General features: G+C 37.2%; 1 protein-coding gene across 6 annotated transcripts in view; it reads right to left on the bottom strand.

The window, feature by feature from the left end:
• The window catches only part of ACAP2 (ArfGAP with coiled-coil, ankyrin repeat and PH domains 2), a 71,479-nt gene that overhangs the window by 41,617 nt on the left and 15,699 nt on the right, over positions 1–14,163 (bottom strand). For all 6 annotated transcript variants that reach the window (XM_010568379.1, XM_010568383.1, XM_010568380.1 and 3 more), the window contains exons 2-6: positions 10,324–10,381; positions 7,522–7,641; positions 6,141–6,194; positions 2,350–2,408; positions 1,660–1,843 (exon numbers count right to left, since the gene is read on the bottom strand). In XM_010568379.1, coding sequence (XP_010566681.1) covers positions 1,660–1,843; positions 2,350–2,408; positions 6,141–6,194; positions 7,522–7,641; positions 10,324–10,381 — 475 coding nt within the window. The remainder of the gene's footprint in view (positions 1–1,659; positions 1,844–2,349; positions 2,409–6,140; positions 6,195–7,521; positions 7,642–10,323; positions 10,382–14,163) is intronic.

Genomic DNA, 14,163 nt, shown 5'->3' with positions numbered 1-14,163 from the left:
ACTTGAAGAATTTCACATTATATAGAAAAAATAACTGGTTTTTCACATTCACCTAGTTCCTCTATCTTCTTTGTCCCCTAATCTTTAAGGTTGTCATCCAGAAGTACAGATTTTACTTTAAAAGCCCCATTTGGTAGAAACATGCATGATCTTGTAATTTAATACCTCTAAGTCAGTTTAAAATTCCAGCAAAAGAAATAAACTACTGAAGCTATAATCAAAGCCAGATTGTACTTCCATACTTAAATAGTCAGTATTTTGGAAAACCTTCTGCAGCAAAAATAATTAAGATTTGTTTGTATAGAACAAACCCTCAACTTGTGAGGCAAAAAAAAAAAATAAGAGGAAAGCGAAGGTTTTGAAATACAGTTTAAAGACAAGTATAGCTATAGAGAGACCATAATTGTGAAGCCACTTTCCCAGAAGAGTCACCCAAGTAAAAAGAATTCCTAAAGCTGAATTCAATTTTTGCTCACATTAATTAAGAGGTGCTGAAACTTTTCCCTGTTACTTTAAATGCATCTTTATCACAGGAACTGCTCACACTTCAAACATACGAATTCCAAGAGGCAAACGATCTGCAGTTCAATGCATACACAAGGAACTGGCCTACAGTAATGACTGCCAGCTTCCCCTCCCCCCCGCTACTAATTTGATGTTAGTACAAATAATCAAGTGGTATATAATTCACATGACTTTTTAAACATCAAAATGAACTTTGTCCTTAGTGTTCAAAAGGCAGGAGTTCAGTGTTGACCACTGACTACTGCATCTGTACATGTGCATCGGCCGATCGGATGAATTCCATTTCGCTTTACAGGTAAACACATGCTATTTAAAGAAAAGTTAAACTAAGCTCTAAATAACTGACCAGACTGTCACAAATCAAGATGATAATGTCTAATATAAAACCAACATAATTTTGAACGGTTGTTCTGTGTTTGATCATAGGAGAACCCCAAACACATTTAGGACCCCCCAGCCCCTCGTACCATCTGAGTTACAATAATCCTGTTTTTCTGTAGTTGTGGGTAACTATGAAACAGATGAATTGTAAGTATTGACAGAAAATTTCTTATTATTTCACAGAATTCAAAGTAGCAGGACAAAGAACACCTCTTAACACTCTGTAGGAGATCTGTACTAAAAAGCAAAAGAGTTATGTTCTTGATTTCCCCATGGCACAATGCCAAACCCCAAGTCTTCTAGACAAGTAGGATTTGTTAAATAAAACCCAAAGCAAACAGCTGAAATCATAGTAGTGGCCAACATCCCATATCAGAATTGTTCAGGTAATTTGTATCTCCTAGGCTAGGTTACATTTTTACCTCAAATATATAAGGAACTACAACATAGCCAACTGAGGAAATGGATTTAGGTAACTATCAGGAAAATACTGTTTTTCCAAAATTAATGTTCAAGTTGAAAATTAAACTGTGTCGTTACAGAAACAGCACTGAATACCAAAGCATTAGGCAATAGGAATGCATCAAGTAAACTAATTTTGCTCAGATTTCATTAAAAAAGAAATTACTGGCAAACAGTTATTCCTTTTTCACTGAATCTCCACAGCTTCTGAGAAGCTTACAATAAGAACTGCTAGAGGACAGATCTCTAACTATATGGAACAGATTAAATAACTTTTATTGCTGCACTTACTTGAAGAACATAATCCAGAGCTATGTGTCGAAAACATTTCCGTGTTGCAGTCAAAATATTGGTTGCTTCCTCCACTTCATGTTGCTTATTTCTTTGAACTTGGGCATTTTTCACTAGAGCATTCTCTTTTTCTTCACTAACTTTTTCAAACTGTTTCTTTGCATCTTTAAATTTCCTAATATCTCTAAAGAAGAAGGAAAGATGGATAACAAATTAATTCCGGAGCATGAAAAAAGCATTTAAAGATAGATTAGACAGACCATGCTTGTGACTGCTATAGCTAGTTTCTTTGTTTTCATATTCTTCAATAAATGCTTGGATCAAATGAAAATTATACAAAGTATGATAGAAGCTTCTCTGTCCTTCTCTTCTGAGGAAAGGACAAAATTGAAATGTAAATAAATGCATCTCATGCTTACTGGGGAAAAGCTTTGGTAAGCACTTTTTTCCCCTAAGTTTAGACAATGACAACATGTAATTAAGATCAGTAATTCATACTATTTCAACATTCCTGCAGCTGGATCTAAAGCCTTATTGATTTAGGGTGATTTTTGACAAGCTTTAATATGCAACTTCTCAGTTTAGGGCTGGCGATTTTCAGGAAAGTTGTTTCACCAACCCACTCAAATCAGAGGTTTCTAAATTCTATTTTACCTATAATTTTCCCATCACAAGTGCAAATTAACTTACTCTTTAACGAAAGTCTGAAGCTGTGCTTTAATTGATCTTTGGGTTTGGTCAAACAGGATCTGAAAGAAACTCATTATTATGTAGGTCAATAACTTAAGGGTATTTATAACTCTTCATTTTAGACATACACATGGTTATTATGCAGAATTAGATGAGAATTATTATTAAACCAATGTGTGTCTAATATCAAAATATAAACCCCTTCAAAGTAGTTTTGAAATTTAAAAAAATGGAATAAATAAGGAAAACAACACAAACCCAACACCTTTTGGTGGTCTTTAAGAAAAGACTGTGGTTATAAGGAGACAAAAGCTCCTGGCATCTTATTCTCTCATCCTGACAATGTAAGACATGCCCACTTTCATAGACCATATTTATTATGATTATTAAACAGTCAAGAATATTACTGTACAAACAGCCTTGAAGAAACAACTTTGAATGCTAAGTAACAACCTTTTTTAATTCTTATAGACTTTCACAATTTAACCAACAACTAAAAGACATATTAAACCATAGAAAGAACATGCCCTTAACTTCTGGCAAACAAACAGATTGAAATTAATGCTGAAAATGTAACATACATGAGTAATTAGTACCATCTCCTTTACATAATATGTTTGTAAAAAAACACCCACTGTTGCTGCTAAGAAGAATGGCTGCTGCTTTTTCAAGATTAAATGTCCTAAGCCATGCTTCTCAAATTTCTTATGATTTGGGGAGGCTGGGGGGGATGCAGAATATAATCTACTCATTCAAATTGTAAAGCTTGAGAAATTTGTTAAGTTTCCAAGGCCAAAGCATACCTGAATGTTAGACAACTTGTATTTTCTCTTATGACCCCAGAAATTCTAACTGAGGAATGAAAACACACATTCCTTCAGCTTCACATCTATCCTCTGAGTTTTAGGACAGAATAGAACAGGTAAATGGCTATGGGACAAATCCTTTTGCCACTTATTGTGCAAACCACAAATGATGCCTTAATTTTCAACTCCTCTACACCTCCCATTCTGCATTATGGAAATATACAAGGCATAATCACAAAAAATAAAGAGGTGAAAGAATATAAGGAAGTAGTAGTTGGCCCAATTGAATAGAATCTCTTCCAAAAGGCAAAAGATATTTAAGTGTTAAATAATTTTATTGAAAGAGCAAGTCAAGAACTCAAAGTTTCAGGTCAAACAATGTTTTCTTTAAACATTCTCAGTCTTAGTTTCCCTATTTACAAAATTTGGGGATGAAAAGCCATGCAATGCCAAGTACTGACAGCAAAACTCTTAACAGCTTGTTTCTCTTTTCTAGAAACACTGAGGAAAAGAGAACGTGACTGAGTCTAAGTCACTCATTAACAGTGGTACTATAGCCTCCATCCAGTCTCCATTTTTGGAGGTTTTCAAAACCAAATGGGATAAAACCCTAAGCAACCTGCTCCAGCCTCAGAGCTGACCCTGATTTAGGCAGGCAGTTGAACCAGACATCTCCTGCAGCCCTTTCCAACCTGAATTGTCCTATATCCAACAGTAACAAATGGAAGATCCTGTTTGTGTTCCCACTTTGGGAAACCAGAAAAACAGACAACTAGAATAGATAAAGAACTTCTTGACAAGCTGGAAGTCATGCTGGGACTACTCCCACTGCTGACATTTAAGCTTGCCAGTGCCTGAGGAGTGCACCAATCAAGATCAATACAGAAAGAGTATAACCAGATGGGAACTCAACTGATTAGTGGACTCCCAGAAATATGAGCCTTGAAATTCTGCTTACAGTAATGAAGAGAAAAAAAGTGCTAGGCAGAAAAATATGTATACATTTTTTTTCCTTAAAAGAACAGAAAAAAAGTGCCCAGACCACGATCTGACTAGATTTACAGCCTAACACATTACCTTTCACACACTCCAAACCAAGTCTAAGAAAGCTGCTATTTGCTGTAAGCTGTCAAAGCTACTCCCCCACTACTGAATCAGTGAAGATGCTGCACTAGTCTGGTTCCTAGCCTTATTTGTAGCAAAGCCTCATATGAGAAAACTGACAGTCATCCAGATCTCAGTGGGACCACCTCCTACCCCTTCCCTCCTTCTTCTGGAAGATGCCTACTTCTCCTCTTTCTTCCTCTAGCTTCTTCTCACTCATGATGGTTCTCCTGCCAACTAGGACAACAACAGAGCTGACACTCTGAGCTAATAAGTCCAGCTGAACCAAATAGATTCACAAAAAGCAACGCAGGGACCACAACTTGTCTGGCAAAGCTCTACATCAGAACACCATAACATGCCTCACTTTTTATGTTTGTGCCTTTTGATAAAGGCACTGGTTCTACTGACTGTGCTCGAGCACAGCAAGGAAGTGGAGGGAAAAAAAGCAGGGCAGAACTCAGAGTGGTCCTACTTAAGTCTGCAAATAAATCTTCTTTTAATATAGCTTGTTCTTTGCTTTCTGCCTTCAAACTGCCCTAGAGGGACAGTTGTGCTGTGCCAAATTTTACCAGAGCACTGTAATCCACAATCACGTAGAACAATAACAGCAGCAAGAATAGAGGACCTAGGTCAGATGTGTCAAAGAGCATACCATATAGCAAAAACATGGTTAAGAGGGTAACCAGCAGCAAGAAGTGTGATGAAGAGTTTAAAATAGCTACAGCCAACTTGATTCATCTGCTCAATCTAATCTGCAGAAATCACTGACATGAAAGTAACACTTTCTCCCACTACTGCTGCTTTGAACCTTTGCACTAGCTTTTCTATACCATCAAAGTATCACTGTCCACTTCCTCCCCTCTTTACAGTTTTCATTGTATTAGGTGTAGCTATGTACATCTCATGTAATGGAAAGGAAATCCAACTCAACAGCACTAGCCTGCTTCCCTTTGTTTCCCTTCCCTTCTGAAAGAATGCATTTTCAAAAAAATTATTAAGACGACAATTCTAAGCAGCTAAGTTAATGCTAATGAACTTATTTTCAGCTGAAGCTGTTTGAACTGCATCCTCTGTATCTCATTACATTTTAAATGCCTAGTGGTATTAAAAAAAAAAATTAAAAAATTTGAGTGTCCTGCATATTTTCAGCACTTTGGAGACACTTCAGTTGCTTTCCAGCAATTTGCTGGAAAGTGAAAGAAAGACAATAGGGGCCAAGGAAAGAGGAAGAAAACAGAAGAACACACACATCCCTTTGGCTTTCAGGATACAAGACTAAACTCTTCAGAGGAGAAAAAAATAAATCAGTTTTCAATCCAGGCAAAACTGAGCTTTCCATTGAAGCCTGACGTGCTAAAAATCACCATTAGTCTTAAATGCTAGCATTTTCTCCTTTCTCTACACTTGTCTAAATCCGTCATACTTCCAAAAAGAAAACTACACACAAATCAGAGGTGCTTCATTTTATGCATTATAAAGGATGGGGGGAAAAAAGTAGAAATTATGGAAGAGGTAATCATTATTTCAGTCCAGCAAAGAAATATGCTCATACTTTGTCACTACTGCCCATCAGTTTGATTAAAAAAAAGATGAAACAATCCAGTATTTACTCTGTCTTACAGCACTGGGTTTTAGTAAAGCTTACAAGCTCCAAACAAAAAATAAAGCGAGATAAAAATCTGCAGAAAAGGGGATATTTATATACTTCATAAACAAAATATAAATAAAATATTTACAACTATAAAATGAGAGGTATTTAATACTACTTAAACTATGACTTTGCAAATACTATCAACAAGAAAAACTTTAGCATTATTCTGTTATCAAATATAACTGGAGGTAAGCTATCAGTGTCATGTTTCAGCTAGAAATACCTACATTGTGATAATTGATCATTTCCTGTAAGGTGTCAGAGAATTTTGTCAAACTGGTCTGTAAAGAGAAAAACAAAATGGTTTAAGTTAAGCCCTACAAAATACACAGCACAAAAACAATGTTTCAGAGGTTTACAGCTTTTCAGTAAAGAACTTGGGAGTTGATTTTCCTTAGCATGACTATTAAACTAAAACCATTATGCTAGGAGAACATGCGGGTAATATCAAGTAAATCTATTAAAGCTACAAGCAACAAAAATGTTACTGCTACCTACCTATATGTAAAGGACCAAACTGAGGCAAAGTAGGAAAAATTCAAATTATGTGAACTTCCATAGTTTAGTCAACTTAATTTAAACACATTAATTTACAATATTTAATATTATACTACTAAATATTTATTAACATTCAATACTCTAACACCAAAAACCTGGTTAACATGTTGTAGTCATCAGTACACACACATTGTAGTAACTACTGCCTCACAGCTGATATGCTTAGCAACACTGACATCAATCTATAGAATCAATGTCTCAGTTAGAAAACAACAATCCCTAATATATTTGTATAACAGCTTATTGCTTACACAACAAGCGTAACAAAAACCTACTTGGAATCAAATAATATAAGTTTTACTAGTTTGCCATCGCACTGTTTCTAGCAAGTAAATTTCCAGACAACAGTTTCAGTTGCACATAGACTATATTGAAGTTTACAGGCATTATCTATTTCAACCAGTGTGTGAAGATGCATACGTACAATTGATGTGCTATTACATAACACGCATTAAACATAGATGATATACACAGAGACGTGCATATAATTATACCTGCATATTACACAATTTCATACCTCATTTCAAAGTAACAGACAGGAAATATTAGGTGTTCCAAATTAGCCTAACAAGACATTAGTCTGAGGTTACACCATCAAAGTGGGCTCTGTACACTTAAACATTTAAATTTCTGTGTATTAGAGAGTGCAAGTTCCAGGACACAAGAGATCGACTCCGGGAATTTAGTTGCAGAGAACTGGGTTTTAGGACCTCATGACTAGAACCCCTTTATTTAGCAAAGTAAACAGGGCAGCTGTCCACAGCTTCAACCTGACTTTCTCCACTCCTCGCAAGATGACTACTCCTAGCTTAACACATATTTTCTGGAATTTGGAAACCCCTTGACATTGCAGGTTAAAGCTGAAACTAAACAGCACGGACCCTTGCAGTGCACCACAGTCAAAAAAGCTCACTCTTAAGACATCTCAAAGAAAAAAAAAGAGCAAAAAGGTAAATAATAAACTTCAACTATTACTCTTGCCAACTGTTATATTTTACCCCTTTTAAATTATGTTTTTCTCCTTCCATTTTCATCTCTCAAAGAGCTTACCTCAACCAACGCATCTTTACAGGAATATTGTGCAAGGTCTCGAATTCCATTCATGAACTGCTTGTTGGCTGTACAGAATGCTTTCCCAGTATCAATCATTGCAATACAAAGCTTCACCAGCTAAGAGGAGGAAAAAATGATAAAGTAGAAGTTTTTGGTGTTTGTTTTTTATTTTTTACATCACCATATAACCATGAAACACACTGAGCTTAGTTACATCTAAGAAACAAAGATTTCAGAAGTTAAATTCCAAATTTACAGAGCCCCACATTCTATGAAAAGCTTTCTATTGTATAGTGACAGCTATAAAAATACTATTCTAGGTCAACTGATATGCCATTGAGAAGGTTACTACTCTTTATAATTTTTTTGTTATTATTTTTTATTTGTTTTTTTGTTAACGGAGATTTTGCATGTATTTCAAGAGAGAGGGCTGTATGAGGGCAAAAAGTGCAGCAACTAAAACATAACTGGTTAGAACCCAAGCATATAAGTGTTTTGTGGTTTCCGAGCTAAAAGAACCCAAAACAAACCCACACCGGTTGTTTCATCTTGAGACACTCTGAACACAGGCACAAGAAAGCAAAAGGCTATGTGCACAAAGCACAACTGAAGAGAGATGGTTACATCTTAGAAGGCAAAATCAATCATGTTTTCATTCATACAACAGACTAGTACTTCTCTGATGAGTTTCCATCCCTACCACTCATTGCTTAGGTCAGCACCTTAGCTGTCATGGTACTGCAGAGTCTGATATGAAGACCAACAGTATCTTGTGATGAATGTTTTCCCACTTTTTGAACCACTTATGCACTGGGCCATTAATGAAAGAAAGAATGATTAGTGTGATCACCAAGATGCTCTCTTGAGAGAAGGCATATTATAACTGAGTTCCCCCATCCTAAACCAAACTGAGAATAAAATCAGAAGACTGAACCTTTGCCTCTGAAATATTTTTCAAGGATGTTAGACAAATTTTCATGAAGAACAACACAGAAGTACTTGATCCTATGTTGGGGCAAAGAAACCACCCAAGTGACCTTCTTTATTTACCCAGTAATTTTTATATTGGCTCAGACCCTCTTAGGAAAAGAAGAAATCTGAGCATCATCTCCCACATTCTGATGAATGGCCAAGTTGCTTGAACAATGGACAGAAAAATCACTACCAACATGATCCTTTTTTTCCTTCACTTTTTCTTGTGGTTCACAATCCTGAACCCAGTGTCCTTTCTTCCAGAGGGGGGAAAAAAAAAAATGCAGATAATATCGCCCAAAGTCACAATTGTGGAACAATAAAAATAAGTTTAGTATAACTGAGCAGAAAAAGTCACCAACCAGTCTAGACAAATCATTACCCTCAGGCCATAGTTACTTCAGCTCACACAAGAAGCTTGGCTTTCAACTTAAGTGTTATACTAGATGACTGCACATTGCAATTGAACTACTTAAATACTTACCTCGTGTACTTGCTTTCCTGTCAGGGAAGTAAATGGGTTTGGGTGTTTTTGTTTTAAAGAATACTAGGATACAATCTCAGGGCAAAGAGTAATACTACAATTATAGCTTTTACATGGTAGAATGGTATACCTGGCACTGGCTTCATGCAAGAGGCTGGGGACAAGGCCCTGAATAGCGCCCCTTATGGAATTTGAGAATTCTTTTCCCCCAAAATGACCCTTTCAGATTAGTGGAAAACACAAACTTCCAAGATAGATTTTTTCAGATCCTTTAAATACTTACATGGTTTAATCTACCAAAAGAGATTCATCACCCATACAGTAAAAATGTGTCTTATGCCCATCAGTTTCACCAAAAGTCACACCAAATCAAAAATCAAGTATCTTAAATTTATTTTGAAAGAGCAAATGGTTACATTATTAACAACAAAAGGTAGAAATATTACAAGTAGTAACAAAAAGTCTTCAGACTTAACACTGGACACTGACTTCACCTCTATTTTTCTGCAGCTAACCCACTGCTGTAGAAATAAAAGTTCATATTAAAAAGGTAGCTAAGGAGGTGAACAAATGACATCTGCCTACCATATTAAAACATAGGCAAAAAAATTTTAAACATTTAACATAAAATGCTAAGGAAAGGAGTCTTTGTACAGATGTAAAACAAAAGTAAGCCACCCTCAAAATACTAGCAAAGAAGGAACAAAAGCCTCCAAATACTACTGGTAACAAAACCAATAAATTGATTGTAAGGCACGGAAAAGATGCGACATATAACCTTTTATATACATGCACAAAGCATGACAAAAAGCAGGATGAATTTTACAGTGGTTAAGTCCTCCACACGAAAGTGAAGGATATCTATACCTATCCTGCTGTGACTGTGCCACAGCCTACCAAATACAGAAAGCACTGACTTTAAATCTCTAAAACAAAGAGTATCCAGATGTCCTTACAGTATGCAGTTGTCATAAAACATAAGCTCTAAGTGCAGGGATGGCCAACCCCTGACTTTTAACTCACTTGAAAGCTGAATTAGTTTGCATGTGGCTCCCACTGTGGAGCTGAATCACATGAGTGTGAGGGGGCCATACAGTCAGGAGAGTATTGCACAATCCAAACCCTCAGCTGGGGGAGAAAGCAAGTTCACACTGGCTGTTACTGCTGTTACTCAAGCTTGGGTCTCTGAGGCCCAGCTGTGCCCTCGACCCAAATCCGTTCCCTCTGCAGGAGCAGAATGCTTGAACAGCCACTGCCACTTCCCAGCTGTGAACTTTAAAACAAAACCTAAACACATCTTTTTATATTTTTCAGAGCAGACATGCTTGAATTAAAAAGCTTACCTTGTCAAGTTTCAGTTCCAGTTCTGTCACATCTCCTTCTACTTCTTCTAAAGCTGCCCTGCATGGTTAAAAAATGTTTTCCTGTAAAACTTTACACAAAAATACTCTGGGACTGGGAGGAAGGGGCAGGGACATGTTAATTTAACTCATTTACTGCCATCACAATTTCACTTAAACATCAACTATAAAAAAGCATAGATTTTAGAGAACCACAAGAATTGCAGGAAATATGACAGTACAAAGAAAAACCACATCACTGATAAAACATACAGCTTAGTAATAAAGATTTGAGATGAAATTTTATTAATCCTAATGTTTGTCACATCGAAATAGGTTTCCTCTCTTCTTGTATAACCAATGGTCTATATGTTTGAAGGTAATAAGAAAGGAAAGAAACTAAAAGTCTGAGTGAAATCTCTTAAGTAATTCTTTTGGTGACTATCTGGCTCAAACCTGCAAACCTACGAACCTACAGCTATTTAATGAAGGCCCTTGCAATGAGATTATGAAAAACAGCATTTGCCACAAGTCAACTGCCTTAGCAGTAAGTTCAGATGGCACACTTGTTTACATCATTTGCCTCTAGTCTAGACTGGTTGCAACTTTCAGGCCAGTCAAATTTTACTTGCCAGCAAAAGCTTCTTTCGTGAAGCATTTCTAAAGCATAACTTTTTTTGCTTAAGAGCTGATGTTTCCTTTGACACCTCCTTCCTTGCTTATTGCTACCTACAAAAATAGAAGACTAAGAAAGGATGACACTTTGTTCAGAGAATTCATGAACATTGCTGTTTCATCACGCTATTGCCTTGATAGCTTAAATGTACTAATTTCTGGCAATGAATGCTACACTACAGAAATCTATTCAATTAGGCTCAGATTTCACATTACACTGAGGTTGGTAGGAACAGCTGTATTCCCATCCCTTGCTCCCATCACAGGGTGCCTCATTCTTTCAGTCATTCCAGCACAACTGTTCACGGAGCCACACTGGTCACCAGTAGTGGTCCGCCTTGGGAAAAAAAAAATTATAGGAAGGCTTCTGTAATGCTTTTTGGAAAATTGGATGGGATACATTTCACTCTTAGGAAAAACTCTTCCTGGAAAAGGCAAGACAGACAGGGAAGTACTATTTGGAGCAGGAATTTCTTAAGCCGGCCTTACTGCTGAGGAGAGAGTACCCAGAACCACAGCTTTACTGTCTCTTGCTAATTCCATTCTAGTTCACACGAGTTCAAGCCAAGAACAAAAAATAAAAAAGGACTGGATCAGGCCCCAAACTCAAGAAAAGCAGTTTTTATAAGAATAGTTCCGAATAACACTGCCAATTGCCTGAAGTTCTCAAACATTGAACATGACATTCCCAGCTTTTTGCAGATTTCACTAACACATAGTTGCATTCCAGTTTTTGCATCTAAAGGCATTCCCACAGTTACATCCTAGGTTTTATATCTAAGCACATTCCTGCACAGTTACATTTTGGCTTCTGCCTCTTCTCTAGCTTCAGACCATGAAGGATTTCAGGCAATGTCAATTTCTTTTTTAATAATTTATAGAAGAAAATAAAGTAACTTAAATTAAAGTCTCCAGAGTTTAATCTTGTTTCAGAAAGCATTACAGGGGGTGCAGAACCACAACCAAGGAAGGAAAAGTATCTCAATATTTAGACTGCAATTTTGTATTTGTTTGTTTATAATCACAGTGCAAACAATTTTTATTTGTTTCTTTGGCATTAGCATAAAAGCATGATTAAATAGCTTGTTTACAGAACTGCAGCAAGATCTGATAAGAATATTTTTTTTTAGTGTGTTTAACTAGCAAAGAGTTCTAGCTCCACAGGACTTAATGAGCTAAAAGTCTAAGATTCAAGATGAAGGGGAGAGATAAAGGCAGTTAGCACAGGCAGAATGAAGACAACACATCTGCTCAGCAATTAAAGCTCTATTCCAAAGGGAAAATTTTAAGACAGAATAAGCTCAACTGAAAAAGAAGTACAAAACAAAACATCAAATGACTGACAAGATGAGGGGCAGGTCAAGAAATAAGTATAAAGCAAAGCAGAAAGAGATATCATGGGAGAAGGGAGACATACAGCCCCTCCACCACCTGATTCATTCCAGATCATCTTTGAATTACCACAGGCTCCTGAAGCACCAGGCTGGTTCTCTGGGCTATTTCCCACCACCACCACATGATGGAGGGAAGGCACATCTGGGCCCTACAGCTGGATATAGATCAAACAGCTGTTAGGTTCCAGCCAAACTCTGTTTCAACTCCTTGTTTCATTGCATAGAATTGGCTACTTTCACTGTTTCCATCATATAAAAACTAGTAGAAAACTTATTCTCATGCAAACATATTCACAGTATTAGACCAACACTGGATTACAAGCATAAGAACAATGGAGAGGATGCCCTCAGACTATCAGAATACAGACACTTATATCTAATAGTGTATTAACACCAGCCAGTCACAAAAGTTGTTTTCATACTGGAACACATTAAGAACAGCTGATCTAAGCTGTGCTGTTAATGTACTTGGTTTTCTCAATTTAATACTTTTTGAAGCCACAGAATACAAAGGTGCATTTCTCTCTCTAAAACATCTGTGTCAGGAACTACTTAAAGTTCACAGAAAATTGTCATAATTCTGAGTAAATCTCATGTCCACAGCCAAGACAAAATCTCCAGATATAAACACAGGAAGTGGCCATAAAACAGCTGAGGACCAAATGCCAGACCTGACATGTACCAAAAATGTTGCTCCTTAGTGAAGTGGAAGCTGGGAGCAGGATTTGTGTCAGGGTAATCTTAGCCAGAAGGCTCTGGCATTAGGAATAAGGATCAAATCTGCCTATGAATCAAAGTCAAACATCTGTGGCTTCCCGAGATGTTCAAACACTGCATGGCAACACACAAAACCAGAACAGCTGCTTAAGGGTGGAGGACAACTTTTATAACTGAGCAGCCTCCCATACCCTTCATGCTCCCTAGCAAGGACTCTCAGGAATGTGTTTCTCTCCTCTGCTGTTCCTTCTGTCCTCCACTCCCCCCCGCTCCTAAAACATAGTTCAGTTTGCTAGATACAGCTTCCTCCACAGCTGCAGCTGCAATGCAGGAGGAATATAGGAGATTATGGAAGAAAACCCAAGACCTGACTTAACAGCCTTTTTAAATGAGGATAACATCACCAGTTACCTAGCCTAGCATACGACAAAGGAAAGCTGAACTCTGGTGTCCATCACAGCACCCCCCTTAAGTGACCAGTGAAAGACTTGCTTCCAGTTTAAGGTACTATGGGACTCCAAGAATCCCAGGAACCAAACAGAAAGATGACAGCTAAACTCTCCTCTAGAAAAAGAGTTGGTCTCTCTTAGGCCACGAGCTGTAGACATGTGCTAAGGAAAACTTAGTCTGGACTACACCACTACACACTGCTGACTGTAATGCCAACCATGCTGTGGCCACAGACAAGTGTCTGCCTAGCCTGTTTACTCTCGCAGTGTAAAAGGTGGCAATGGTCAATGCTTTTGAAGTCAGCTATTCTTCAAATTATATCTAATTGCCACCAAAGTCACACCCTGCCTTTAGTCTTTCACGCATTCATCGCTTTCTACCTTGCATTTTTAGACTGCATTCCTGAAAGTGAGGCTGGAACCAGCAGTCATTATAAATTACATGCTGACAAACAACAAATTGGAGAAGTCAAGGGTGCTATGGATAATTAACAATTAATTATTTTTAATTCTAGAATTAGCACGTCCCACTATAAAAAATATTCAAAAGAATAAAAGCCCGTTAATAAAGTATCTTCCCATAGTTTGGAGTTGTTTTGGTTTGGGGG

This window comes from Haliaeetus leucocephalus, unplaced genomic scaffold (genome assembly GCF_000737465.1).
Source record: "Haliaeetus leucocephalus isolate CR32 unplaced genomic scaffold, Haliaeetus_leucocephalus-4.0 Scaffold240, whole genome shotgun sequence".
NCBI lineage: Eukaryota > Metazoa > Chordata > Aves > Accipitriformes > Accipitridae > Haliaeetus > Haliaeetus leucocephalus.
The sequence above is the reverse complement of the archived record's forward strand: the minus strand, read 5'-3'. Positions and strand labels throughout refer to the sequence as shown.